General features: G+C 49.1%; 1 protein-coding gene and 1 non-coding gene across 2 annotated transcripts; one reads left to right on the plus strand and one right to left on the minus strand.

Annotated features, from left to right (window-relative positions):
• Positions 1-1,031: 1,031 nt before the first annotated feature.
• LOC142663462 (uncharacterized) lies at positions 1,032-2,505 on the plus strand. Its single transcript, XM_075842133.1, has 2 exons — positions 1,032-1,119; positions 1,870-2,505. Exons 1-2 carry the CDS (start codon positions 1,072-1,074, stop codon positions 2,497-2,499), a joined length of 678 nt encoding a protein of 225 aa, XP_075698248.1. The 5' UTR covers positions 1,032-1,071; the 3' UTR covers positions 2,500-2,505.
• Positions 2,506-18,256: 15,751 nt separating this feature from the next.
• Positions 18,257-18,329, minus strand: TRNAT-UGU (transfer RNA threonine (anticodon UGU)). The gene has a single exon. It is a non-coding gene; the product is annotated as a tRNA-Thr (tRNA).
• Positions 18,330-25,597: the final 7,268 nt, after the last annotated feature.

Here is a 25,597-nt window from a genome sequence, read left to right on the forward strand (position 1 = left end):
TCAAATGAAGACATGCTCTTTATTTTACATGGTACGTTATTTTATAGGGGTTATTGTGTAATGTTATTTATGTACCTATCCCTGGTTATGTTCTTCTATGGGAGCTATCCACACGGCTGGGTGAACAGCTTGTGAAAAAATAGGACGTCCTATTTTTGCCCGTTTTCACGTATCTCTCAATAGACTGCCGTCTGAGGGATCTGTGAAATCGTGTCCTGAAAGGATGAAAATCGGCCGATTTGCCACCCGCGGCTGATTTGACACCCATTCGATTTGGTTGCACCTTACTAAAACGGCTTTATTCGTGTTATAGGCATGAAATATTATCCACTTCTCTCCTACATTTAGACCAAAGAATGGGTGGATCGCCACTTCACGAAAGAGCCTCAAGGAAAGTCACGTGAAGCAAAACTGTTGTACAAGGAAATCTCGAAGACCGTCAACCATAGGGAAGTGTTAACTCAGAAAGTGTTACATCTTACCCTAAGAATCATCTGCCTGCTGACTGGAGAGGTGAGGGATTCTGGGAATTATGTCACATGACAGGAGTCAATCTCTATTAATGGCGTGGGGGACATGGCGGGAGATGTGAAGCGTTCTGGGAATTGTCACCAGTATGGAATAGGCATGAAAGGGTTTATTTTACACGAGCTGATATTGGATGTTGTGTTTACCACCTAAATCGAGCACCAATCAACAATCAGCGCTCGTTTGGAAAAACGATGGTTTATTATGAGGCCGAACAATCGTTACTACGATCTTTCGACTCCATTCGTTGGCAGCACATCTCCCGATTTACGATATGTGCTGCCGGCTAGCGATCACTTTTTGGCCACATAAAATATGGGATCTGCCGATGAACGAGCGTTTGCTTGTTTATCAGCTGATATTTGTCCTGGGCAAGGATCGGGAACGAGCGTCTTTGGCCCGTGTAAAAGGGCCCTTAGTAGTGCGGGCATCTCCCCATAGTAATTTTTCTGAACATGTCTCAATTTTTAGGATTATATTGTTGTGAAGAAGACCTCCAAACAGTCTTCACATCATTCACTGTTATATGAGAGAAACAAGAAGATGACCCTGGACCTCACCCACAAGATCATCGAGCTGCTGACTGGAGAGGTGAGCGCTGCCGGGAATGCTGGGACGTTCTACATGAACACCAAGAAATAATTGGGGAAATATATCAGGACTGGTATGTCAAACGCCAGTCTTAAACTAATTTACATTGGTAGAAAAGGTGGCAAATATATTAAGGCTACATTCAGACGAGTGTGTGCAACCTCGGACGTGAGAAATGGAAGTCGTTCACATCCGAGGTTCACCCGTGTGGGACGCGTTCTCACAGATCCCTCGTAAAAACTGGAGTCCATGGAGGGATGCGCGAAAACGCAAGAAAAGAGGACATGTCCGTAGAAAAATAGGACTCTTCACTTGCTCCGTTAAAACAACATCCGTGTGAGCGGCTCCATTGAAATAAATGTGTGCGTGTGACGGCCATTGTTTTAACGCTCGTCACACGGACGAGTTACTCGCTCATCTGAATGCGCCCTACAAGGTGCACACCACTTAATGTTTGGCACATCTTTGGTTGTTCGTGTGACAGAAATGCAAATCTATGATCAGGTGTAGATTCGCGCCATAACTTACGGCAGTTTCTGGTGTAAAACATGATAAATTTGTTCCGGTGGAGGCCCCCCTTCTTTCAACGCTTTAGGAAAGTGGCAGAAAAAGTAAATTCATCAATTGTAGCACAACTGTGCCAAACTTTGCTAATTTTTATGCCAGAAAACTGGTGTAAACATTTTGATGTATTCCCCCCCCCCCCCCCCCCCAATGTGTCAGGATGATGACTGTATCGTTGTGTGTCAGGTTCCTATAAGATGTCAGGATGTCGCAGTCTATTTCTCCATGGAGGAGTGGGAGTATCTGGAAGAACACAAGGATCTGTACAAGGTTATCATGATGGAGGAGCACAGGGACCGCACACCACCGGGTAAGAGGGATCTGTACAAGGACGTCATGATGGAGGACCACCGGAACCACACACCACCGGGTAAGAGGGATCTGTACAAGGAGGTCATGATGGAGGACCACCGGAACCACACACCACCGGGTAAGAGGGATCTGTACAAGGAGGTCATGATGGAGGACCACCGGAACCACACACCACCGGGTGAGAGGGATCTGTACAAGGAGGTCATGATGGAGGACCACCGGAACCACACACCACCGGGTAAGAGGGATCTGTACAAGGACGTCATGATGGAGGACCACCGGAACCACACACCACCGGGTGAGAGGGATCTGTACAAGGAGGTCATGATGGAGGACCACCGGAACCACACACCACCGGGTAAGGGGGATCTGTACAAGGACGTCATGATGGAGGACCACCGGAACCACACACCACCGGGTAAGGGGGATCTGTACAAGGACCTCATGATGGAGGACCACCGGAACCACACACCACCGGGTAAGGGGAGACTTTTATCACACTAGTTTCCAACAAAAAAAAAATAGCCACATCATCCCATTGACAGAACCCTTTTAGTAGAGGTTGTCTCCGGTACGGACGTCCAAGCAGCCGGAACATCTGATCGGTGCAGGTTCCGAGTGTCAGACCCCCTCGATCATATATTGATGACCTATCCTGTGGATAGGTTATCCGTTTGAAAAACCGCCCTGTGCCTAAACATCCCTTTTAATATGTGACATTCATATCAATCATCCTCAAGTCTTAGCTATTGATAGCGGTCATACGCCATTACAGCACAACAATAGTACGGCAGCTCACATTCACTAACTGCGCGCTGTGATGTTTTACTATGGCGCAGGGTGGGAAGAGGTTAATGCCTTCTATATTCTGGGGTGGGGCAATTTCAAATTTTTTGCACATTTTTGGCACCAATCTATAGAACTTGGAGTTTAGTGATGGTCTGTAAATTTAAAAGCCAAGTTCAATGACGTAGAAACACTCGTCTCCTGTAACGCATGCCTCTTACGTGATATATAAAATGTTTAACACACAATAAAGAGGTAAAATGTTTCTTTACAGAGGTCCCTCGTATTGAAACCACGACACCTACCTATAGAAGTCTCCGGGGAGCCACAGATACAGCACATTACCCGTCTTCTCATATTCAGGACGAACAAGTTTCGTGTCAAGGTGTCACCGAGTTTGAGTATTCAACGGTTATTGTGAAGGAGGAATCGTGTTCAAATGATGAAGACAATGTCACGAATAATACCTACGGTTGTCCATCCATAGACTCTGCAGAACAACATCCATATACTAAGGAGGAACCAGTCTCATGGGATCAAGAAAAATATACAGATTCCTACATTTATATACCTGCAGATCATACGTACTGTAAGACTTCTCATATTAAGGAGGAACCAGTCTCGTGTGATGAGGAAAACCTCATGGACTACCATATTGATCCACCCCCAGATGAAACACAGGGGTGTCCAACTACATCTATTAAAGAGGAACCAGTCTCACACAATGGAGTGAACCACACAGACCCCAACATTGATACACCCATGGATCATACACCTCATCCATGTAAGGAGGAACCAGACTCGCGTGATGGACAAGACCTCACAGACCCCAACATTCCTCTACCCACAAATCATCCATGTCCTTATATTAAGATGGAACCTGTTTCATGGGCTGGAGGAAACCTCACAGATCCTACAGTTTATAGTCTACCGAGTCATACGCAACTCTCTTCTCCTATTAAGGAGGAACCAGACTCGAGGGATGGAGAAAACATCACAGACCCCAACATTGTTACACCCATAGATCATACACATCCGAGTAAGAAGGAACCAGACTCGTATGAAATCCCACAGATGAAGTTCCCCCCAGTGTTCATTGAGGATAGAGAGGTTGTCCCGGACAATACTTACAATCCTATACCACCATGTCTATCTACCGATGTTCAAGTTGAAACCACTGTAGGTTATACTGGTGCAGAACCAAACCGCTCCCCATTAGTGATAATGGGTCGCCTATTTGAGGCGGCTCAAAGACATCCATACATCGCAAACAACCCACACGTGGATTCTCAGAGTCAGGTGGGTGCTGCGAGCACGTCAAGCCTTGTTACACACGAAGATAGGGAGACGGGACTCGGATCGGGATTGTTTTTGAAAGACAAATGTTCCACTCAAGGAATTTCTGTAGAAAAGAGTCCAATTCAGAAAGCTGATAAAGAAAAAACATTTGGCGATATTTCCAATCTTACAAAATACTTACGGGAAAATTCTCGGAAGAAAACCCCCCAATGTTCACAATGTGGATTATATTTTCTAAGAAAGTCTCAACTTGATGCCCATATAAAATCCCACGCAGGACTGAGTCCCTTCAAATGTTTAGACTGCGGGAAACATTTTTTGCACCATGATCAACTTGTCGAACATCGGGGGATACACACCGGAAAAAATCTAAGCCAGAATACGGCTCAAAAAAGAGAGAAACCATTTCAGTGTCCTAAATGTGACAAATGTTTCCGTATTTACTATGAGCTCTATCTACATAAGAAGACTCACGCGGAAGACCGAAATTATCACTGTTCCAAATGTGGGAAATCCTGCAACTCCAAAGCCCAGTTTGAAGTGCACGTTCTGAATCACACGGGAGAGAGGCCCTATGGGTGCGCTGTATGCGGGAGATGCTTTATGGAGAGGAAGAAGTTAATGCGGCATCAGAAGCTCCATACAGGGATGAAACCATATGAATGCCCTGAGTGTAAAAGAAGGTTTGCTGAAAGGTCAAACCTAACTACTCATAGACTGACCCATGCTAAACGCAAACTGGCGACCGCTTCCAGTGCGGCAAAAGCTTTGCAACAAGACCCTCATTAATCTGTACCAAACACGGGACATTTTTTTTTATTTTTTCATACTAATGACTTCACAGGATAAGTCATCAGTAAATGATTGGTGGGAGCCCGATACACAGACCCCACACCGATCAGCTGCCTCCGGGCAGCAGATGTTCTGAACTGTATTCGGTGTTCGGTGCCGGAAGCAGATGGCTCCGCACACTGCAGATCAGCCATCCTGCAGTACTGCAACTCTGGTCCCATTCACTTCAACTGCAGCTCAGCTTCTATTCTGTGACCGGAGCCATCTGCCTTGAGGCAGCCGGAGCAGCTGATCGGTGCGGGGTATTGAGTCGGCCGGTCACGTCATATCACTGCGCCAACCCATGTGAGCCGGGCGCGAGCGAGGCTATTGTGCTTGGGCCCGGCTCAGGAGCGAGTGCATCAGCGGGACATAAATAGTCCTGCGTCGGTGCGCTACCTCTCTCCTCCTCCTCTCACCCACACCAACAGACCTCTCTCTGTTCCTTTCTCCGGATCCCTCACCGCTCCACCAATGATCAGAAGCCTAAGTATCAATCCCCCTCTCCACGTGTAGCAGCAGCATTTAACCCTCCCTCCCCCTATACAACGAGCAAATTTTCACTTGGTTAACCCTTAAACCTTCCCTCGCCAGCACATTGGTTAACCCTCGCACTACCTGCATATTCTCCTGGATTAAACCATTTATCTACACTAGCCTATACTTTTCCCCTGGTCTATTTACTGTGACCTTATGAAAGTGAACCCATTAGTAACAGGGACAGTTTGAGGCAGGTGGGGGACGGACATAGAAGAAAGTGTGAGTGCTTTGTATGGTATGATTAGTATAGTATTATATAGTATGTGCCACGTGTAGTGTCCGTATACTGAATACATCTTAAAGGGTAACTAAACATTTGACAAACTTCTGATATGTTATAGTGACATGTCAGAAGTTTTGATTGGTGGGGGTCCGAGCACTGAGACCCCCGCCAATCTCTAAAACGAAGCGGCAGACGTGCTTGTGTGAGCGCTCAGCTGCTTCGTGTCTTTTCAGCTTTTTACGGAAATCAATGTATCGGAGCTCAATAGAAAGTCTGAGCCCGTACTCCGATAAATTGGCTTTCCGGAGAAAGCCGAACAGACGCGAAGAGGCACAGGAACTTCTGCCGCTTTGTTTTAGCGATTGGTGGGGGTGTCGGATCCCACCAATCAAAACGTCTGACATGTGACGATGACAGGTCAGAGGAGAGGTTTGTCAAACATTTAGTCGCCCTTTAAGTTATGCTATGTATTGAGGTGTACTGATGCTATACCGTGAACATATTTGCGGTGTTGTGTATTTTGTGTTTTATATCTTATTGTGATTACTGTTGGTTAATAAATGTTTTTATTTACTATACACTTGTCGTGACCACCGGGCGCGCACACTTAGTAGTTAGGCAAATAGCGTTCTACGAGGAGAAGGACGGGGGCCAGGCATAACCGTAGTGACAATAATATGAGGAGGTAGTGACAGCGGGGGACACGAGTCAGTAAACCCCACTAAATACCAGCCCCTTTTACACCCGGACAAGCCCTCAACTCACTTAACCCCTTCCCGACATTTGACGTACATGTACGTCATGGAAAGCATTGACTTCCCGCAAAATGCCGTACATGTACGTCAAATGTTTGGCACCGGCTCAGAAACTGAGTCGGTGCCATCATCACCGGATCTCAGCTGTATCTTACAGCTGACATCTGACTGTAACGGCGGGGACCGAAATTAGCTTCGATCCCCGCCATTAACCCCTTAAGTGCAGCGCTCAAACGCGATCGCTGCACTTAAGGTGTTTGCAGCTCATCGGAGCCCCAGCAATGAAATTGCCGGGGTTCCGGTGGCTGCAATGGCAACCGGAGGCCTAATACTGGCCTCCCGGTCTGCCTAGCACCGAAGCCGGTCAAGATCCGCCCGGCGGCGGAGCCTGATCGGCTTCCGTAGCTGCAGACAAGATGGCGCCGGGTCAGGAGCTGATCCGGCGTCATCAGCGGTGGATGTCAGCTGTACTGTACAGCTGACATCCACCTGTAACGGCAGGAACCGGAGCTAGCTCCGATCCCTGCCATTAACCCCTTCGATGCAGCAATCGAAAGCGATTGCTGCATCGTAGCGGTTACTAGCAGATCGCCAGCCCTGACAGGCAATCGGGACTGGCGACTGCTGTTATGGCAACAGGAGACACAATGGTCTCCTGCTCTGCCATTACGGAAGCCTATTAGGCCCCGCCGGGAGGCGAAGCCTAATCGGCTTGCTGTCAGTGAATAACTGACAGATCTAATACATTGCACTACATAGGTAGTGCAATGTATTAGAAAAAAAAAAATCTGACCGTTGGACCTTCAAGTCCCCTAGTGGGACTTGAAGAAAAGTGTAAAAAAAAGTATAAAAAAGTGTAAAAAAAAGTGCAAAAAATAAAAGTTTGAAAACAATAAAAGTTTCAAGTAATCAAATAAAACACAATCGCCCTTTTTCTCTTATCAAGTCCTTTTATTATTGAAAAATAATAATAAACCATACGTATTTGGTATTGCCGCGACCGTAACGACCTGAGGTATCAAAATATTGTATTATTTATTGCACGCGGTGAACAGCGTAAAAAAAAACGTAAAAAACTTTACCAGAGTTTCTGTTTTTTAGTCACTTTGCCCTACAAATATTAGAATAAAAAGTGATCAAAAAGTCGCATGTATCCAAAAATGGTACCTATAAAAACTATAGCTCGTCTCGCAAAAAACAAGCCCTCATACACCTCCGTCAACAAAAAAATTAAAACGTTATGGTTCTCACAACTTTGCGACAGAAAAAAATACATTCTTTTTACAAAAGTAATTTTATTGTGAAAAAAGTTGTAAAACATAAAAAAATGCTATAAATTAGGTATCGCCGGAATCGTACTGACCCGCAGAATAAAGTTAACATGTAATTTATAACGCATGGTGAACGCTGTATAAAAAAAACGAAAAAAGCTGTGCCAGAATTGCGTTTTTTTGTTTACCTGGCCTCCCAAAAAATAGGATAAAAGGTGATCAAAAAGTCGCATGTACCCCAAAATGGTACCAATAATAACTACAGCTCGTCCCGCAACAAACCAGCCCTCATACCGCTACGTCTATGAAAAATAAAATTAGTTATGGCTCCAATAAGTCAGGAAATAAAAAAATATGCAGTTGTGCCCGAGGGGAACATTTCTTCTGTTTGAAGAGGCGATTTATCAAGGACCTAAAATTAGGGAACCAGGAAAGGGAGGGCCCAAACATATCCGCTGGAAGCGAGGGTGCCCGTATTATACCAGGATAACACTTCACAGCAAAATTCCTCAAACTACAAAGGCGCAGAGTGTGGACCAAAAGGGGGATAAGAAATGACACCATTTATCAGTGCGACACCGGCCTGTGCAGAAAGGATTGCTTCACAGCGTAACACACATCTATGGATTATTAATTTTTTTTCATACCACCTGACTATGCCCCTTATATTTATATACTCCGCCCCGCTTACATGTACCCCCACATTATAAAACACCAGCAATACTCAAACAAATTTAGTACCAAGCAAAATCCGCTCTCCAAAAGCCAAATGGTGCTCCCTCGGCTCTGAACCCTACAGCGTGCCCAAACAGCAGTTTCCTTCAACATATATGGCATCGTCATACCCGGGAGAACCCTTTTAACAATTTTTGGGGTGTGTGTCTCCAGCGTCATAAGCTGGGCATGACATATTTGCCACTGAATGGCATATCTAGGGAAAAATATAAATTTTTAATTTGCACCATCTGCAGCGCAATCATTTATGGAAAAGACCTGTTGGGTGAAAATGCTCACTACACCTCTTAATAAATGCCTTGAGGGGTGCAGTTTCCATAATGGGGTCACTTCTCAGGGGTTTCTTTTTATTATTTCACATCTGAGCCTCTGCAGTTGTGAACCAATACTTTGTAAATCGCCAAATTAGGCCTCCACTCCGCATGGTACTCTTCACTCCTGAGCCCTGTCATATGTCCAGGCAAAAGATTAGGGCCACATGTAGGTTGTTTCTAAAACCGGGAAACACCGCATAATAATTAGAGGGCTGTCTTGTTATGGTGGCACAAGCCGGGCACCACATATTGGCATATCTATGGAAGAAAATCCCATTTTCACTCTGCAACATCGAGTGAACACTAATTTCTACAAAACACCTGCAGGGTTAAAATGCTTACTACACCCCTTGGTAAATGCATTGAGGGGTGTCGTTTCCAAAATGGGGTCACTTCTGGGGGGTTTCCACTGTTTTGGGCCCACAGTCGCCCAGAAACCAATCCAGCAACATCTGCACTCCAAATTGCGGTCCTTTCCTTCTGAGCCCTGCCGTTTGCCCAAACAGCAGTTTATGACCACATATGGGGTATTGCCGTACTCGGGAGAAATTGCTTTACAAATTTTGGGTTCTTTTTTTCCTTTATTTGTTGAGAAAATGAAAAAATTTGCGCTAAAGCTACGTCTTATTGAAGAAAAAGGACTGTTTTTATTTTCACTGCCTAATTCTAATAAATTCTATGAAACGTCTGTGGCGTCAAAATGCTTACTACACCCCTAGATGAATTCCTCAAGAGGTGTAGTTTCCTAAATGGAGTCCCTTTTTGGGCGTTTTCATTGTTTTGTCCCCTCAGGGGCTTTGCAAATGTGACATGGCCTCCGCAAACCATTCCTGCTAAATGTGATCTCAAAAAGCCAAATAGTGCTGTTTCCCTTCTAAGCCCTGCCGTGTGTCCAAACAGCCGTTTATTACCACATGTGGGGTATTGTTTTACTCGGGAGAAATTGCTTTACAAATTTTACGGTGCTTTTTCTCCTTCAGTCCTTGTGGAAATGAGAATAAATTAGCTAAACCTACATTTTCTTTGAAAAAATTTAGATTATCATTTTCACAGCCTACTTCCAATAATTTATGCAAAAAACTTGTGGGGTCAAAACGCTCACTATACCCCTAGATAATTTCCTCAATGGGTGTAGTTTCCGAAATGGGGTCACTTGTGGGGGGTTTCCACTGTTTTGTCCCCTCAGGGGCTTTGTAAATGTGACATCGCCTCTCAAACCATTCCTGCTAAATTTGAGCTCCAAAAGCCAAACGGCGCTCTTTCCCTTCTAAGCCCTGCCGTGTGTCCAAATATCCATTTATTACGACATGTGGGGTAGTGTTTTACTCGGGAGAAATTGCTTTACAAATTTTGCGATGCCTTTTCTCCTTTAGTCCTTGTGGAAATGAAAAAAAAAATCGCTAAACCTAAATTTTCTTTGAAGAAATGTTGATTTTAATTTTCACGGCCTACTTCCAATAATTTCTGTAAAAAACCTGTGCGGTCAAAATGCTCACTACACCCCTAGATAATTTCCTTGAGGTGTGTAGTTTCCCAGATGGGGTCACTTTTGGGGGATTTTCACTGTTTTGGCACCGCAAGAGCCCTTCAAACCTGACATGGTGCCTAAAATATATTCTAACAAAAATAAGGCCCCAAAATCCACTAGGTGCTCCTTTGCTTCTGAGGCCGGTGCTTCAGTCCAGTAGCACGCTACGACCACATGTGGGATATTTCCTAAAACTGCAGAAACTGGGCAACAAATATTGAGTTGCATTTCTCTGGTAAAACCTTCTGTGTTATAAAAAAAATTGTATTAAAAATTTATTTCTGCAAAAAAATATGAAATTTGTAAATTTCACCTCTACTTTGCTTTAATTCCTGTGAAATGTGTAAAGGGTTAAGACATTTTCTAAATGCTGTTTTGAATCCTTTGAGGGGTGAAGTTTTTAAAATGGGGTGACTTTTTGGGGGTTTCTAATATATAAGGCCCTCAAAACCACTTCACAAGTGAACTGGCCCCTGTAAAAATAGCCTTTTGAAATTTTCTTGAAAATGTGAGAAATTGCTGCTAAAGTTCTAAGCCTTGTGAGGTCATAAAAAAATTAAAGGATGTTCAAAAAACGATGCCAATCTAAAGTAGACATATGGGTGATGTTAATTAGCAACAATTTTGTGTGGTATTACTGCCTGTCTTACAAGCAGATACATTTAAATTGAGAAAAATGCTAATTTTTGCAATTTTTCACTATATTTTCGTGTTTTTCACAATTAAATACTGAATGTATCGACCAAATTTTACCACTATCTTAAAGTCCAATGTGTCACGAGAAAACAATCTCAGAATCGCCCGGATAGGTGAAAGCATTCCGGAGTTATTACCACATAAAGTGAAACATGTCAGATTTGAAAAATGAGGCTCTGTCAGGAAGGTCAAAAGTGGCTAAAGAGGGAAGGGGTTAAAGTTGAGACCGCGTAGCTGCTTGGAGCTTGAGAAATGTCAACAAGTTGAATCCGAAAAATGCAAAGTTGTAGCTCCCGGCAGCGGAGAAGGATCGGCTGTAAAAATATTCAAGTTAGAAAATCAAAATGAACAATATTTGACCTAAGGGTCTATCAGCAGGGACGACCAGCTCGGATAGATGTGTTTTTGGATATATTCGGTTTAGAACGTAATTCCTGGGCAATGCTTGGGGTCTAATTTCGTCCATGTGGACAGCACTGCAGAGTTTATTGGTGGGTTTCGACAAAAAAGATTGTAAAAAAATAAAAAGTTTATATCATAGAACTTTCCAGAAGCTGCTGAGGGAAAACTCCAACAAAGAGCGGAGACCTCGGCTGTGTTATCGATCTGTCTGTCACGATCAAAGGGTATTTGAACCCACTAGGCTGCGCCGCCGTAGCGGAGAGGCAGCTGACCAGGTCACAATCTATACGAAAGTCAATAGTAGATAGCAATGCTTGGGTACCAGAACTAGTCCAGACAGTGACTGAGGCTTCAGCACGTATGGAGGCCGGCGCAGCAGGCAGCGCCAGACGTGGCAGGCAGTATCCGATGTGGCAGAAGACACTGGACGTGGCAAAAGACACGAACGTGGCAAACGACAGCAGATGCAGTAGACACGACTCCAACACTAGTAGGCACAGGAAGAAGAACAGCACGGGATACAGGAACGGTAACAGGGCACGGGTAACAACTGGAACGGGAAACACTAAGGGACCATTTGCAAGACAGATTGGGATAAACTAACAACGCTCAGGCAAGGATCAGAAGGCCTGGGGCCTTCTTATAGACCAGGAAATCATGTGGTTGATAATGATGATTTTTCCTTCCAGATGTGCGCACCCTACGGGACACAGCGGAAGTGAGCGCTGGAGTCTCCTAGGAAGGAGATGGGGACCAGCGCTCACTGATCCATGGCGTCGGGAGGTGAGTAAACCCGATGGCCCGTGGCCATGGACGCTACACTGTCACTCTTATAATTGGGCATGTCTTACAGAGGAGGGGGGGGGTGTATTTTCACCGGAGGCCACATCAGCCTTATGGTTGCCTTCAAAGGGCCGATTGTAATTGTAAGACTGTATAAATGTATCGGACGTTTAACTTATGCCCGGCCAAGACACCATCTCGATGTGGGAGTAAACCAGGGTTTCCCACCTCCGCTTTGTGATAAAAATCTTCCAGAAATTGCTGGACAGGCCAAAATTTTTACGGACACATTACAAAGTCATTGCCTGTGCAGGGTGCTAGGAGTGACTGACCAATCACAGCTCCGCTTGTAGCTTTCCCCGCTAACTCAGGTGATGTTTTCTCTGATTAGTCGTTCACTTTCCCTTTTTTTCTCCATCCGGTCCAGACCACTGTGACGACTTATTCCAGCCAGGCCTCGTCTCTGCCGAATTTGACACGCCGACATGTTGGCTTCTCGCTTTTCCAGCATCCCCCCCCCCACCTATACCCGTCCTCTAAACAAACTCATAATCCACAGTGCCCCAGATGGTAATAATGATCCCTCAGTGCTCGACACAATAAAAGTCACCCATCAGTACCCATGCTTTCACAGTAATGCCCTAGTTGAGCCGCCTGTATATAGTGCCACACGCACAGCCCCCACTTGTACGGAGTGCCACTCGCACAGGCCCCCCCCTGTACGGAGTGCCACTCGCACAGGCCCCCCCTGTACGGAGTGCCACTCGCACAGGCCCCCCCTGTACGGAGTGCCACTCGCACAGGCCCCCCCTGTACGGAGTGCCACTCGCACAGGCCCCCCCTGTACGGAGTGCCACTCGCACAGGCCCCCCCTGTACGGAGTGCCACTCGCACAGGCCCCCCCTGTACGGAGTGCCACTCGCACAGGCCCCCCCTGTACGGAGTGCCACTCGCACAGGCCCCCCCTGTACGGAGTGCCACTCGCACAGGCCCCCCCTGTACGGAGTGCCACTCGCACAGGCCCCCACTGTACGGAGTGCCACTCGCACAGGCCCCCACTGTACGGAGTGCCACTCGCACAGGCCCCCACTGTACGGAGTGCCACTCGCACAGGCCCCCACTGTACGGAGTGCCACTCGCACAGGCCCCCCACTGTACGGAGTGCCACTCGCACAGGCCCCCCCTGTACGGAGTGCCACTCGCACAGGCCCCCCCTGTACGGAGTGCCACTCGCACAGGCCCCCCCCTGTACGGAGTGCCACTCGCACAGGCCCCCCCCTGTACGGAGTGCCACTCGCACAGGCCCCCCCCTGTACGGAGTGCCACTCGCACAGGCCCCCCCCCGTACGGAGTGCCACTCGCACAGGCCCCCCCCCCGTACGGAGTGCCACTCGCACAGGCCCCCCCCCGTACGGAGTGCCACTCGCACAGGCCCCCCCCCTGTACGGAGTGCCACTCGCACAGGCCCCCCCCCTGTACGGAGTGCCACTCGCACAGGCCCCCCCCTGTACGGAGTGCCACTCGCACAGGCCCCCCCCTGTACGGAGTGCCACTCGCACAGGCCCCCCCCTGTACGGAGTGCCACTCGCACAGGCCCCCCCCCTGTACGGAGTGCCACTCGCACAGGCCCCCCCCCTGTACGGAGTGCCACTCGCACAGGCCCCCCCCCTGTACGGAGTGCCACTCGCACAGGCCCCCCCCCCTGTACGGAGTGCCACTCGCACAGGCCCCCCCCCCCCCCTGTACGGAGTGCCACTCGCACAGGCCCCCCCCCCTGTACGGAGTGCCACTCGCACAGGCCTCCCCCCCTGTACGGAGTGCCACTCGCACAGGCCCCCCCCCCTGTACGGAGTGCCACTCGCACAGGCCCCCCCCCCTGTACGGAGTGCCACTCGCACAGGCCCCCCCCCTGTACGGAGTGCCACTCGCACAGCCCCCCCCCCTGTACGGAGTGCCACTCGCACAGCCCCCCCCCCCCTGTACGGAGTGCCACTCGCACAGCCCCCCCCCCCTGTACGGAGTGCCACTCGCACAGCCCCCCCCCCCCTGTACGGAGTGCCACTCGCACAGGCCCCCCCCCCCCTGTACGGAGTGCCACTCGCACAGGCCCCCCCCCTGTACGGAGTGCCACTCGCACAGGCCCCCCCCCCCCTGTACGGAGTGCCACTCGCACAGGCCCCCCCCCTGTACGGAGTGCCACTCGCACGGAGTGCCACTCGCACAGGCCCCCCCCCCCCTTGTACGGAGTGCCACTCGCACAGGCCCCCCCCCTGTACGGAGTGCCACTCGCACAGGCCCCCCCCTGTACGGAGTGCCACTCGCACAGGCCCCCCCTGTACGGAGTGCCACTCGCACAGGCCCCCCCCCCTGTACGGAGTGCCACTCGCACAGGCCCCCCTCCCTGTACGGAGTGCCACTCGCACAGGCCCCCCTCCCTGTACGGAGTGCCACTCGCACAGGCCCCCCTCCCTGTACGGAGTGCCACTCGCACAGGCCCCCCCCCCGTACGGAGTGGCACTCGCACAGGCCCCGCCCGCACGGAGTGGCACTCGCACAGGTACCCCTTGTACGGAGTGCCACGTGCACAGGCCCCACTTGTATGGAGTGCCACGCACACAGATGGCAGAGAAAAAGACCCACCTGTTTTTGCGGACTTGGAAGTCCAGCTGTTGTGGCGCTGCATTAAACTGAAGTGTGCGTGAGGACGAATAGGTATCCTGTCCGTGATACACTGACCGGTAATAATGCTTCCGTTTACGATGTGTTACAGAACGTTATACACGCAAGCAAAGCTTTACTGCATCAAGTCCCTAGTGGAAAAAAATTAAAATGGAGTTTAATGAAGTTTAATCTAAATTAAAAAGTAACACCCCCCCCCCCCCCAAAAAAAAAAAACGTATTCATACTTCTGGCCGATACTGCTTAATCCAAAGTCATCTATTCTCTTCTGTTCATGGTAACACAGTCCAAAACATCTGTGACTTAGCGAGGCCTGGACTCGACAAGACGTCTGAAGGTTCCTGTGGTATCGGCTACAAGATGTCAGCAGCAGATCCTGTAAATTGTGACGAAAGCACAAAAAGAAAAGGCCTCGCTCACCTGATACAAGGGCAGGTTCACACACCACTTCCCAACAGGATGCAGACAAGCCACGACTGCTTTATACCGTGTTCCAAATTATTATGCACATTGGATTTAAGTGTCATAAACATTTAATTATTCGTTTTTCTATTAAACTCATGGATGGTCTTGTGTCTTAGGGCTCTTTGGATCATTGCAATCAATCTCAGACACCTGTGATAATTAGATTGCCAGGTGTGCCCAATCAAAGGAAAACTACTTAAGAAGTAAGTAGTGGGAAAGAAAAAGGATCTCTCTGCTGCCGAAAAGCATGAAATAGTGCAATACCTTGGACAAGGTATGAAAACATTGAATATTTCAAGAAAACTTAAGCGTGATCATTGTACTGTGAAAAGATTTGTGGCTGATTCAGAGCACAGACGGGTTCGTTCACATAAAGGCATAATGAGGAAGGTTTCTGCCAGACAAATTAATAGGATTTGGAGAGCAGCTGCTAAAATGCCATTGCAAAGCAGCAAACAGGTATTTTGAAGCCGCTGGTGCCTCTGGAGTCCCGCGAACCTCAAGGTGTAGGATCCTCCAGAGGTTTGCAAGTGTGCATAAAGCTATTATTCGGCCACCCCTAAACAATGCTCACAAGCAGAAACGGTTGCAGTGGGCTCAGAAATACATGAAGACTAATTTTCAAACCGTGTTATTTACTGATGAGTGCCGTGCAACCCTGGATGGTCCAGAAGGATGGAGTAGTGGATGGTTGGTGAATGGCCACCATGTCCCAACAAGGCTGTGACGTCAGCAAGGAGGTGGCGGAGTCATGTTTTGGGCTGGAATCATGAGGAGAGAGCTGGTAGGCCCCTTTAGGGTCCCTGACGGTGTGAAAATGGCCTCTGCAAAGTACATAGAGTTTATGACTGACCACTTTCTTCCGTGGTACAAAAAGAAGAACCGTGCCTTCCGTAGCAAAATTATCTTCATGCATGACAATGCACCATCTCATGCTGCAAAGAATACCTCTGTGTCATTGGCTGCTATGGGCATAAAAGGAGAGAAACTCATGGTGTGGCCCCCATGTTCCCCTGACCTCAACCCTATTGAGAACCTTTGGAGCATCCTCAAGCAAAATATCTATGAGGGTGGGAGACAGTTCACATCAAAACAGAAGCTCTGGGAGGCTATTTTGACATTCTGCAAAGGTATTCAAGCAGAAACTGTCCAAATACTCACAAATTCAATGGATGCAAGAATTGTGAAGGTGATATCAGAGAAGGGGTCCTATGTTACCATTTAACTTGGCCTGCTAAGTTTTTTTTGATTGAAAGAGCTTTTGATTTCTGTAAATATGACCTCCTGATGCTGCAAATTCAACAAATGACCATTTCACTTCTCTTTTCAACCTTTACAATGTTTTGATCTCTGTTGTGCATAATAATGTGAAACAAAAAAATCTGTTATCATTAGGAGATTTGTTCAAAATTTGCATTATACTCCAACGGTTGATGCTGGAAGATTATACTGACTGTCATTTGCATTGACTATTTAGGAAAATCAGCCAAAAATAACATTTGCATAATAATTTGGAACGTGGTGTATAGAGGAACATCCCGCAGGTGCATAATACTGATGAGTAGCCACTACCCCACCTACTATCCATGGCGGCTGCTTAGTATTATCATTGCACACAATAAGGGTTAGGCCATGCAGAACGGCCCTGACACGGTCGCCATGCGGCCAACAACTGTGTTGGCGCGGCTGTCAAATACTCTGTTAATGGCTGTGCGATATTGTGCGGCCATTAACAGGGTATTTGACAGCCGCACCGAACGTGGTGCTGGCGTGGTTGTTGGTTGCAATGCGACCGTGTCAGGCCCGCTCCGTCTGGCCTTACCCTAAGGCTTTCACAAGTATCCCAGCCGCACGATAACGTGTAGTGCACCCTGCTAGCGTACAGCCTATTAGTTACACCTATACAGTAGTATTCCCTCAGGTGCACTGCCCAGCACATGCCAGGCGCGCCACACTAAGCGCTGACAAACTATTCTCCCCCAGCATTACAAGGCCTGGCTGCATCCTGAATGAACATGAGGTATTAGCTGATATTTTGGCCACGTCAAGGCTCCTCGTCGTCTTGCGAGTCCCTACACTAGAACTCTTCGCTCTCTATATTTAAACAAAAATATATTTACTACAAAAAAAAATAAAAAATAACAGGCCATACTTGCTCGGGAGGTGCGGCCTCCAGGGATCGGGCGTGATTTTCTAGCACGTTCCACAGATGATTTGGAGGCCGGTCATCACCTTGATGTCGTTGTCGTGTTTCTCGTTATTCCGGGACAATGTGTGGCGGGGGCATTATCCTGCTGAAAGATGGCGCTGCCATTAGGGAATACCGTTACCATGAAGGGGGCACTTGTCTGCAGCAGTGTTTAGGTCGGTCGTACATGTCAAAGTAATATCCACAAAAAAGTCAGGACACAAGCGGCAGAACATTGTCCGGATTATCGCACTGCCGCTGTCTTCTTCCCATAATGCATCCTGGCGCCATCTCTTCTTCAGGTAAGTGACTCACACACCCCCGGCCTCCACATGATGTAGAAGAAAACTCAATTCCGCAGACCAGACATCTTCTTCGATGGTCCAGTTCTAACTTTTACCTGCCCGTTGTAGGCAACAATTTGTGCTACAGTAACGTCTGCAGGATCGGACCAGACGGGCTAGTCTTCGCTCCCCGTGTGCGTTAATGAGCCTTAGGGTGCCCATGACCTTGTCGCCACGTTTGGTAGGTGCTACTGCATACTGGGAACACCTCACAAGACTTACCGGTGTAAAGATGCCCCGACCCAGTCGTCTATATATATAATATATGAACAATAGTGATTTATTCGTGGCACCTCCCCCGATGGTGCCTTGGTAGACCGCCTAACCCTCCTCCCGTTCCTGCATCCAGCCAGGAAGGAGCTCACAAAAAACATGTAAATAATGTTGACTCTAACGTCGGGGATTTTCAAAAATGACAGCCAAGGCCCCAGCGAGAATTGAACTCGCGACCCCTGGTTTACAAGACCAGTGCTCTAACCACTGAGCTATGGAGCCACACATGGACTATGACTAATAAGTTGGGATAGTCTATGTATACCCGGACATGAAAGACCGGTCCGACCACTACGTCACCTGCGCTGCCTTAGTGTTATCATACGTGAAATCCCCAACCCAAAGGTCGTGAACCAGGATCTGGCGTCGAACAGGGAAGGCCAGAAAAACGGTGATCGGTTGTCGGAGAGTTAGGCCGGACTTACACCAACGAGTTGCGCTTGTGCGGTGCCCGTTTTCACGGATCCCCATAGACTTGATTCGAAGGAGGGATCTGTGAAAACCGAAGAAAATAGGACGTGTTGTATTCAACGGACCCTCCACACGGTCCACGGGAACCGCCCCATTGAAGCGGCGTTCTGTTCCAACGGGGCGTTTTGAAAAACGGCCGCGTAAAAAGCTACGAGCTGGCGAAGACTCCTCTTTGGGACAGCCTAAGAAGCGCCAAATTTATTGCGGGGTGATTTTACAAGTTGTTTCCATATTGTACCGTTTTTTGTCTTTTGTTATAAATTATCTGTTTTTTGACCATTTTTATTCCATATTTTTCAGAATTTTTTTTTTGCTGTTTTTGGAATGTCGCTGAAATTACGGATGTTATAAAAATAGAACAAATACACGTGAATTACGCAAAAACGGAACATGCGTTTTTTATTCAACCAACTGACTTCTGTGGGTTAAAAACTGTATTTGAGCAAATCTGTTGGAACGGCATGAAAAAAACGCACGTATAAAAGAACGGAAATGGAAATAAACTAAAATAAATGTATCGGCGCCATTTAAATAAAAAATAAAATAAAAATAATTAATACTGATCAGAAATACGGACGTGTGAATGAGCGCTAAGGGGCGTTACGGTCTCGTTTTTTGTCACGATTTTTGTAAATGTGTCCATTGGATGGCGTTTTTTTTTTTGTTTTTTTAAAATTTCACCCCTACGATTAATTTGGTTTATTCCCAATTCCGTTCTTGTTATAAGTGCGTGGTTTTTTTTTATGCACATGGCGGTTTTTTCCGTTTGCAGCAATTCGTATTCAGATCGTTTTTAGCCCACAGAGTTCAATGGGTTGAATTTAAAAGCGCTTGTTCCGTTTTTGCACAGTCCGTATTTGTTCTATTTTTCCGTCCGTAATTTCTGCAAAACTCCGAAAACAGCAAAAAAAAAAACGAACTGTTAATCCTGAAACAAAAATGGAATAAAAACTGACAAAAAACGGACGATTTATAACAAAATACAAAACGGAAACAACAATGAAAGCAAATCACGCCTTAATAAAATTGGCGCATCTTGGACTGTCACAAAGGGAAATCTTCGCCAGGTCGTAGCTTATTACTGCCATAAATTATAGTAAATCGGTTACCGCCCCTCCCGCCAATCTGAGACCTTTTTAATGCTAGGAAGCTGGCGTAAAGCCGCCCTAATCCCATGTGTAGTAGAAAAGAGCAGCAATACTGAAGTCCCAGAGAAACAACCGCCATAATACCGGGGTACAGTCCCCATGCCAAGGTCCAAAGGCTTTCTCTACGCTCTCATGTTTTTTAACCCAGCAGCTGCCATTTTCCTGTAGCCCTGTATGAGAGGACAGAGATAGAACACAACGATATCCCCTCTACTGACTGTGCCACAGATCACATGACACCTCCCAGAATCCTCGGCACCATCTGATCGTTACTTCCGTGTACAGTTCTCACAATCACTGGAGTAAAGGACTGAATGGTGACAGCAGGTAACGATAATATACCATATAATAACAACAACCTGTAATCCGCGCTACCACCAAGCAGCGTGCTGTGTAATATCCTGTTTATTATGTGCTTCTATACCAATCGTCCCGGAGCCGGCGGGACAGTCCCGGTTTCTCACCACTGTCCCGCCGTCCCGGGCGGTGCAGCTGTATCAAAACAGCTAACAGGCGCCCTGCATGCCGGAGACAACGGCAGCAGAAGGAGGCAGGAGGTCTGACAGCAGCGTCCTGGCGATGCCGGCCCGGGAGTGGACCAGTCCAGTCACCTGACCTGTCATCTGAGTTCACCGGTCAGGTGACTGGTCTGGTCCACCGCCAGGCCGGTATCGTTACCAGTCAGAACGCTGCTGCAGCCAGACCTCCTGCCTTCTCCTAACGGTGAGTGACGTCAGGCGGATCGGAGAATGCAAGCAGCGCCGGCTACATCTACCGCTCAACGCCTTGGCGTTATTGTGTGGCACAAAGTATGAGGGAGGGAGGGGGGGGTGTGTGGCACAAAGTATGAGGGAGGGAGGGGGGGGTGTGTGGCACAAAGTATGAGGGAGGGAGGGGGGGGTGTGTGGCACAAAGTATGAGGGAGGGGGGGGTGTGTGGCACAAAGTATGAGGGGGGGGTGTGTGGCACAAAGTATGAGGGAGGGAGGGGGGGGTGTGTGGCACAAAGTATGAGGGAGGGGGGGGTGTGTGGCACAAAGTATGAGGGGGGGGTGTGTGGCACAAAGTATGAGGGGGGGGGTGTGTGGCACAAAGTATGAGGGGGGGGGGTGTGTGTGGCACAAAGTATGAGGGGGGGGGGTGTGTGGCACAAAGTATGAGGGGGGGGGGTGTGTGGCACAAAGTATGAGGGGGGGGGTGTGTGGCACAAAGTATGAGGGGGGGTGTGTGGCACAAAGTATGAGGGGGGTGTGTGGCACAAAGTATGAGGGTGTGTGTGGCACAAAGTATGAGGGGGGGGTGTGGCACAAAGTATGAGGGGGGTGTGTGGCACAAAGTATGAGGGGGGGTGTGGCACAAAGTATGAGGGGGGGGGTGTGTGTGGCACAAAGTATGAGGGGGGGTGTGTGTGTGGCACAAAGTATGAGGGGGAGGGTGGCACAAAGTATGAGGGGGGTGTGTGGCACAAAGTATGAGGGGGGGTGTGGCACAAAGTATGAGGGGGGGGGTGTGTGTGGCACAAAGTATGAGGGGGGGTGTGTGTGTGGCACAAAGTATGAGGGGGAGGGTGTGTGTGGCACAAAGTATGAGGGGGAGGGTGTGTGTGGCACAAAGTATGAGGGGGGGGGGGTGTGGCACAAAGTATGAGGGGGGGGGGGTGTGGCACAAAGTATGAGGGGGGGGGGTGTGTGGCACAAAGTATGAGGGGGGGGGTGTGTGGCACAAAGTATGAGGGGGGGGTGTGTGGCACAAAGTATGAGGGGGGGGGTATGTGGCACAAAGTATGAGGGGGGGGTGTGTGGCACAAAGTATGAGGGGGGGTGTGTGTGGCACAAAGTATGAGGGGGGGTGTGTGTGGCACAAAGTATGAGGGGGGGGTGTGTGTGGCACAAAGTATGAGGGGGGGGTGTGTGTGGCACAAAGTATGAGGGGGGGTGTGTGTGGCACAAAGTATGAGGGGGGGTGTGTGTGGCACAAAGTATGAGGGGGGGTGTGTGTGGCACAAAGTATGAGGGGGGGGTGGCACAAAGTATGAGGGGGGGGGGTGGCACAAAGTATGAGGGGGGTGAGTGGCGGCACAAAGTATGAGGGGGGTGAGTGGCGGCACAAAGTATGAGGGGGGTGAGTGGCGGCACAAAGTATGAGGGGGGGGGTGTGTGTGGCACAAAGTATGAGGGGGGGTGTGGCACAAAGTATGAGGGGGGGGGTGTGGCACAAAGTATGAGGGGGGGTGTGTGTGGCACAAAGTATGAGGGGGTGTGTGTGGCACAAAGTATGAGGGGGGGTGGCACAAAGTATGAGGGGGGGCTGTGGCACAAAGTATGAGGGGGGGGTGTGGCACAAAGTATGAGGGGGGGGGGTGTGGCACAAAGTATGAGGGGGGGGTGTGTGGCACAAAGTATGAGGGGGGGGTGTGTGGCACAAAGTATGAGGGGGGGGTGTGGCACAAAGTATGAGGGGGGGGTGTGGCACAAAGTATGAGGGGGGGTGTGGCACAAAGTATGAGGGGGGGGGTGTGGCACAAAGTATGAGGGGGGGGTGTGTGGCACAAAGTATGAGGGGGGGGTGTGTGGCACAAAGTATGAGGGGGGGTGTGTGTGGCACAAAGTATGAGGGGGGGGGTGTGTGGCACAAAGTATGAGGGGGGGGGTGTGTGGCACAAAGTATGAGGGGGGGGGTGTGTGGCACAAAGTATGAGGGGGTGTGTGGCACAAAGTATGAGGGGGGGGTGTGGCACAAAGTATGGGGGGGGGGTGTGTGGCACAAAGTATGGGGGGGGGTGTGGCACAAAGTAGGAGGGGGGGTGTCTGTGGCACTATCTACGAGGGGGGGTGTCTGGCACTATCTACGAGGGGGGGTGTCTGTGGCACTATCTACGAGGGGGGGTGTCTGTGGCACTATCTACGAGGGGGGCTGTCTGTGGCACTATCTACGAGGGGGGGTGTCTGTGGCACTATCTACGAGGGGGGGTGTCTGTGGCACTATCTACGAGGGGGGGTGTCTGTGGCACTATCTACGAGGGGGGGTGTCTGTGGCACTATCTACGAGGGGGGGTGTCTGTGGCACTATCTACGAGGGGGGGGAGTCTGGCACTATCTACGAGGGGGGGAAGTCTGTGGCACTATCTACGAGGGGGGGTGTCTGTGGCACTATCTACGCAGGGGGGGGGAGTCTGTGGCACGATCTACGAGGGGGGGGGAGTCTGTGGCACGATCTACGTGGGGGGGGTGTCTGTGGCTCTATCTACGAGGGGGGGAGTCTGTGGCACTATCTACGTAGGGGGGGGGAGTCTGTGGCACTATCTACGAGGGGGGGAGTCTGTGGCACTGTCTACGTGGGGGGGTGTCTGTGGCACTATCTACGAGGGAGGGAGTCTGTGGCACTATCTACGTAGGGGGGGGGAGTCTGTGGCACTATCTACGTAGGGGGGGGGGAGTCTGTGGCACTATCTACGAGGGGGGAGTCTGTGGCACTATCTACGAGGGGGAGTCTGTGGCACTCTACGAGGGGGGGGGGAGTCTGTGGCACGATCTACGTGGGGGGGGGTGTCTGGCTCTATCTACGAGGGGGGGAGTCTGTGGCACTATCTACGTAGGGGGGGGGAGTCTGTGGCACTATCTACGTAGGGGGGGGGGGAGTCTGTGGCACTATCTACGTAGGGGGGGGGGAGTCTGTGGCACTATCTACGTACGAGGGGGGGGGAGTCTGTGGCACTATCTACGAGGCGGGGGTGTGTCTGTGGCACTATCTACGAGGGGGCGGTGTGTGGCTGGCGCGATCTACAGGGGGTCCGTGGGTGGTGCGATCTACACACAGCCCCCCTTGTAAATATTCCTACCGTTATTCTTTGCTTTGCCGGCTCCGCCTGGCTGTTTGGACGACGTCGTGGATTAGTTGGAGTAATGCGATGATCTACGTTTTTTTAAAATAATAAAATGGTTAGCGGGAGGGGGGGGGGTTGTGTGTGGGTTGTGGGGGTTCTTACTTATGTCTCTGGTTTTTTTAACACTTTATTAGCGCCCTGGTAATGACCGTTGTCTGACCGCGTCCATTACTAAGGCGGGGCTTAATGTTAGCCAGTAAAAAGGCTGCAACTAACCCCCCATTATCACCCCGGTACCCACCGCCACCAGGGGGTGCTGTGAAGAGCCGGTACAATCCAGTACCAGACCATCTGTAGTCATGCTGGGGCCCTTAAATCCCGCGGGTAGGTACTGGGGCGGCCGCAGGCTGGTATTATGAGGCTGGAAGAAGCCAGAAACAGTGGCCCTTCTCATCCTCCACTATCCCATCTGTGTATGTATGTCCCTTATCCTCTCATCCTCTACTATCCCATCTGTGTATGTATGTCCCTTATCCTCTCCTCCTCTACTATCCCATCTGTGTATGTATGTCCCTTATCCTCTCCTCTCATCCTCTACTATCCCATCTGTGTATGTATGTCCCTTATCCTCTCCTCTCATCCTCTACTATCCCATCTGTGTATGTATGTCCCTTATCCTCTCCGCTCTCATCCTCTACTATCCCATCTGTGTATGTATGTCCCTTATCCTCTCCTCTCATCCTCTACTATCCCATCTGTGTATGTATGTCCCTTATCCTCTCCTCTCATCCTCTACTATCCCATCTGTGTATGTATGTCCCTTATCCTCTCCTCTCATCCTCTACTATCCCATCTGTGTATGTATGTCCCTTATCCTCTCCTCCTCCACTATCCCATCTGTGTATGTATGTCCCTTATCCTCTCCTCTCTCATCCTCCACTATCCCATCTGTGCATGTATGTCCCTTATCCTCTCCTCTCATCCTCCACTATCCCATCTGTGTATGTATGTCCCTTATCCTCTCCTCTCATCCTCTACTATCCCATCTGTGTATGTATGTCCCTTATCCTCTCCTCTCATCCTCCACTATCCCATCTGTGTATGTATGTCCCTTATCCTCTCCTCTCTCATCCTCCACTATCCCATCTGTGTATGTATGTCCCTTATCCTCTCATCCTCTACTATCCCATCTGTGTATGTATGTCCCTTATCCTCTCCTCTCTCATCCTCCACTATCCCATCTGTGTATGTATGTCCCTTATCTTCTCTTCTCTCATCCTCCACTATCCCATCTGTGTATGTATGTCCCTTATCTTCTCTTCTCTCATCCTCCACTATCCCATCTGTGTATGTATGTCCCTTATCCTCTCCTCTCCTCCTCCACTATCCCATCTGTGTATGTATGTCCCTTATCCTCTCCTCTCATCCTCTACTATCCCATCTGTGTATGTATGTCCCTTATCCTCTCCTCTCCTCCTCCACTATCCCATCTGTGTATGTATGTCCCTTATCCTCTCCTCTCATCCTCCACTATCCCATCTGTGTGTGTATGTCCCTTATCCTCTCCTCTCTCCTCCTCTACTATCCCATCTGTGTATGTATGTCCCTTATCCTCTCCTCTCATCCTCCTCTACTATCCCATCTGTGTATGTATGTCCCTTATCCTCTCCTCTCATCCTCTACTATCCCATCTGTGTATGTATGTCCCTTATCCTCTCCTCTCTCCTCCTCTACTATCCCATCTGTGTATGTATGTCCCTTATCCTCTCCTCTCATCCTCTACTATCCCATCTGTGTACGTATGTCCCTTATCCTCTCCTCTCATCCTCTACTATCCCATCTGTGTATGTATGTCCCTTATCCTCTCCTCTCATCCTCTACTATCCCATCTGTGTATGTATGTCCCTTATCCTCTCCTCTCTCATCCTCCACTATCCCATCTGTGCATGTATGTCCCTTATCCTCTCCTCTCATCCTCCACTATCCCATCTGTGTATGTATGTCCCTTATCCTCTCCTCTCATCCTCTACTATCCCATCTGTGTATGTA

Source organism: Rhinoderma darwinii, chromosome 11 (genome assembly GCF_050947455.1).
Source record: "Rhinoderma darwinii isolate aRhiDar2 chromosome 11, aRhiDar2.hap1, whole genome shotgun sequence".
Lineage (NCBI taxonomy): Eukaryota > Metazoa > Chordata > Amphibia > Anura > Rhinodermatidae > Rhinoderma > Rhinoderma darwinii.

What these genes read in the sequence shown, in the direction of transcription:
- LOC142663462 (XM_075842133.1), top strand. Translation starts at nt 1,072, where the DNA reads ATGACCCTGGACCTCACCCACAAGATCATCGAGCTGCTGACTGGAGAG. An exon ending in TCGAGCTGCTGACTGGAGAG is followed by an intron (nt 1,120 to 1,869) that starts GTGAGCGCTGCC and finishes GTTGTGTGTCAG; the next exon opens with GTTCCTATAAGATGTCAGGA.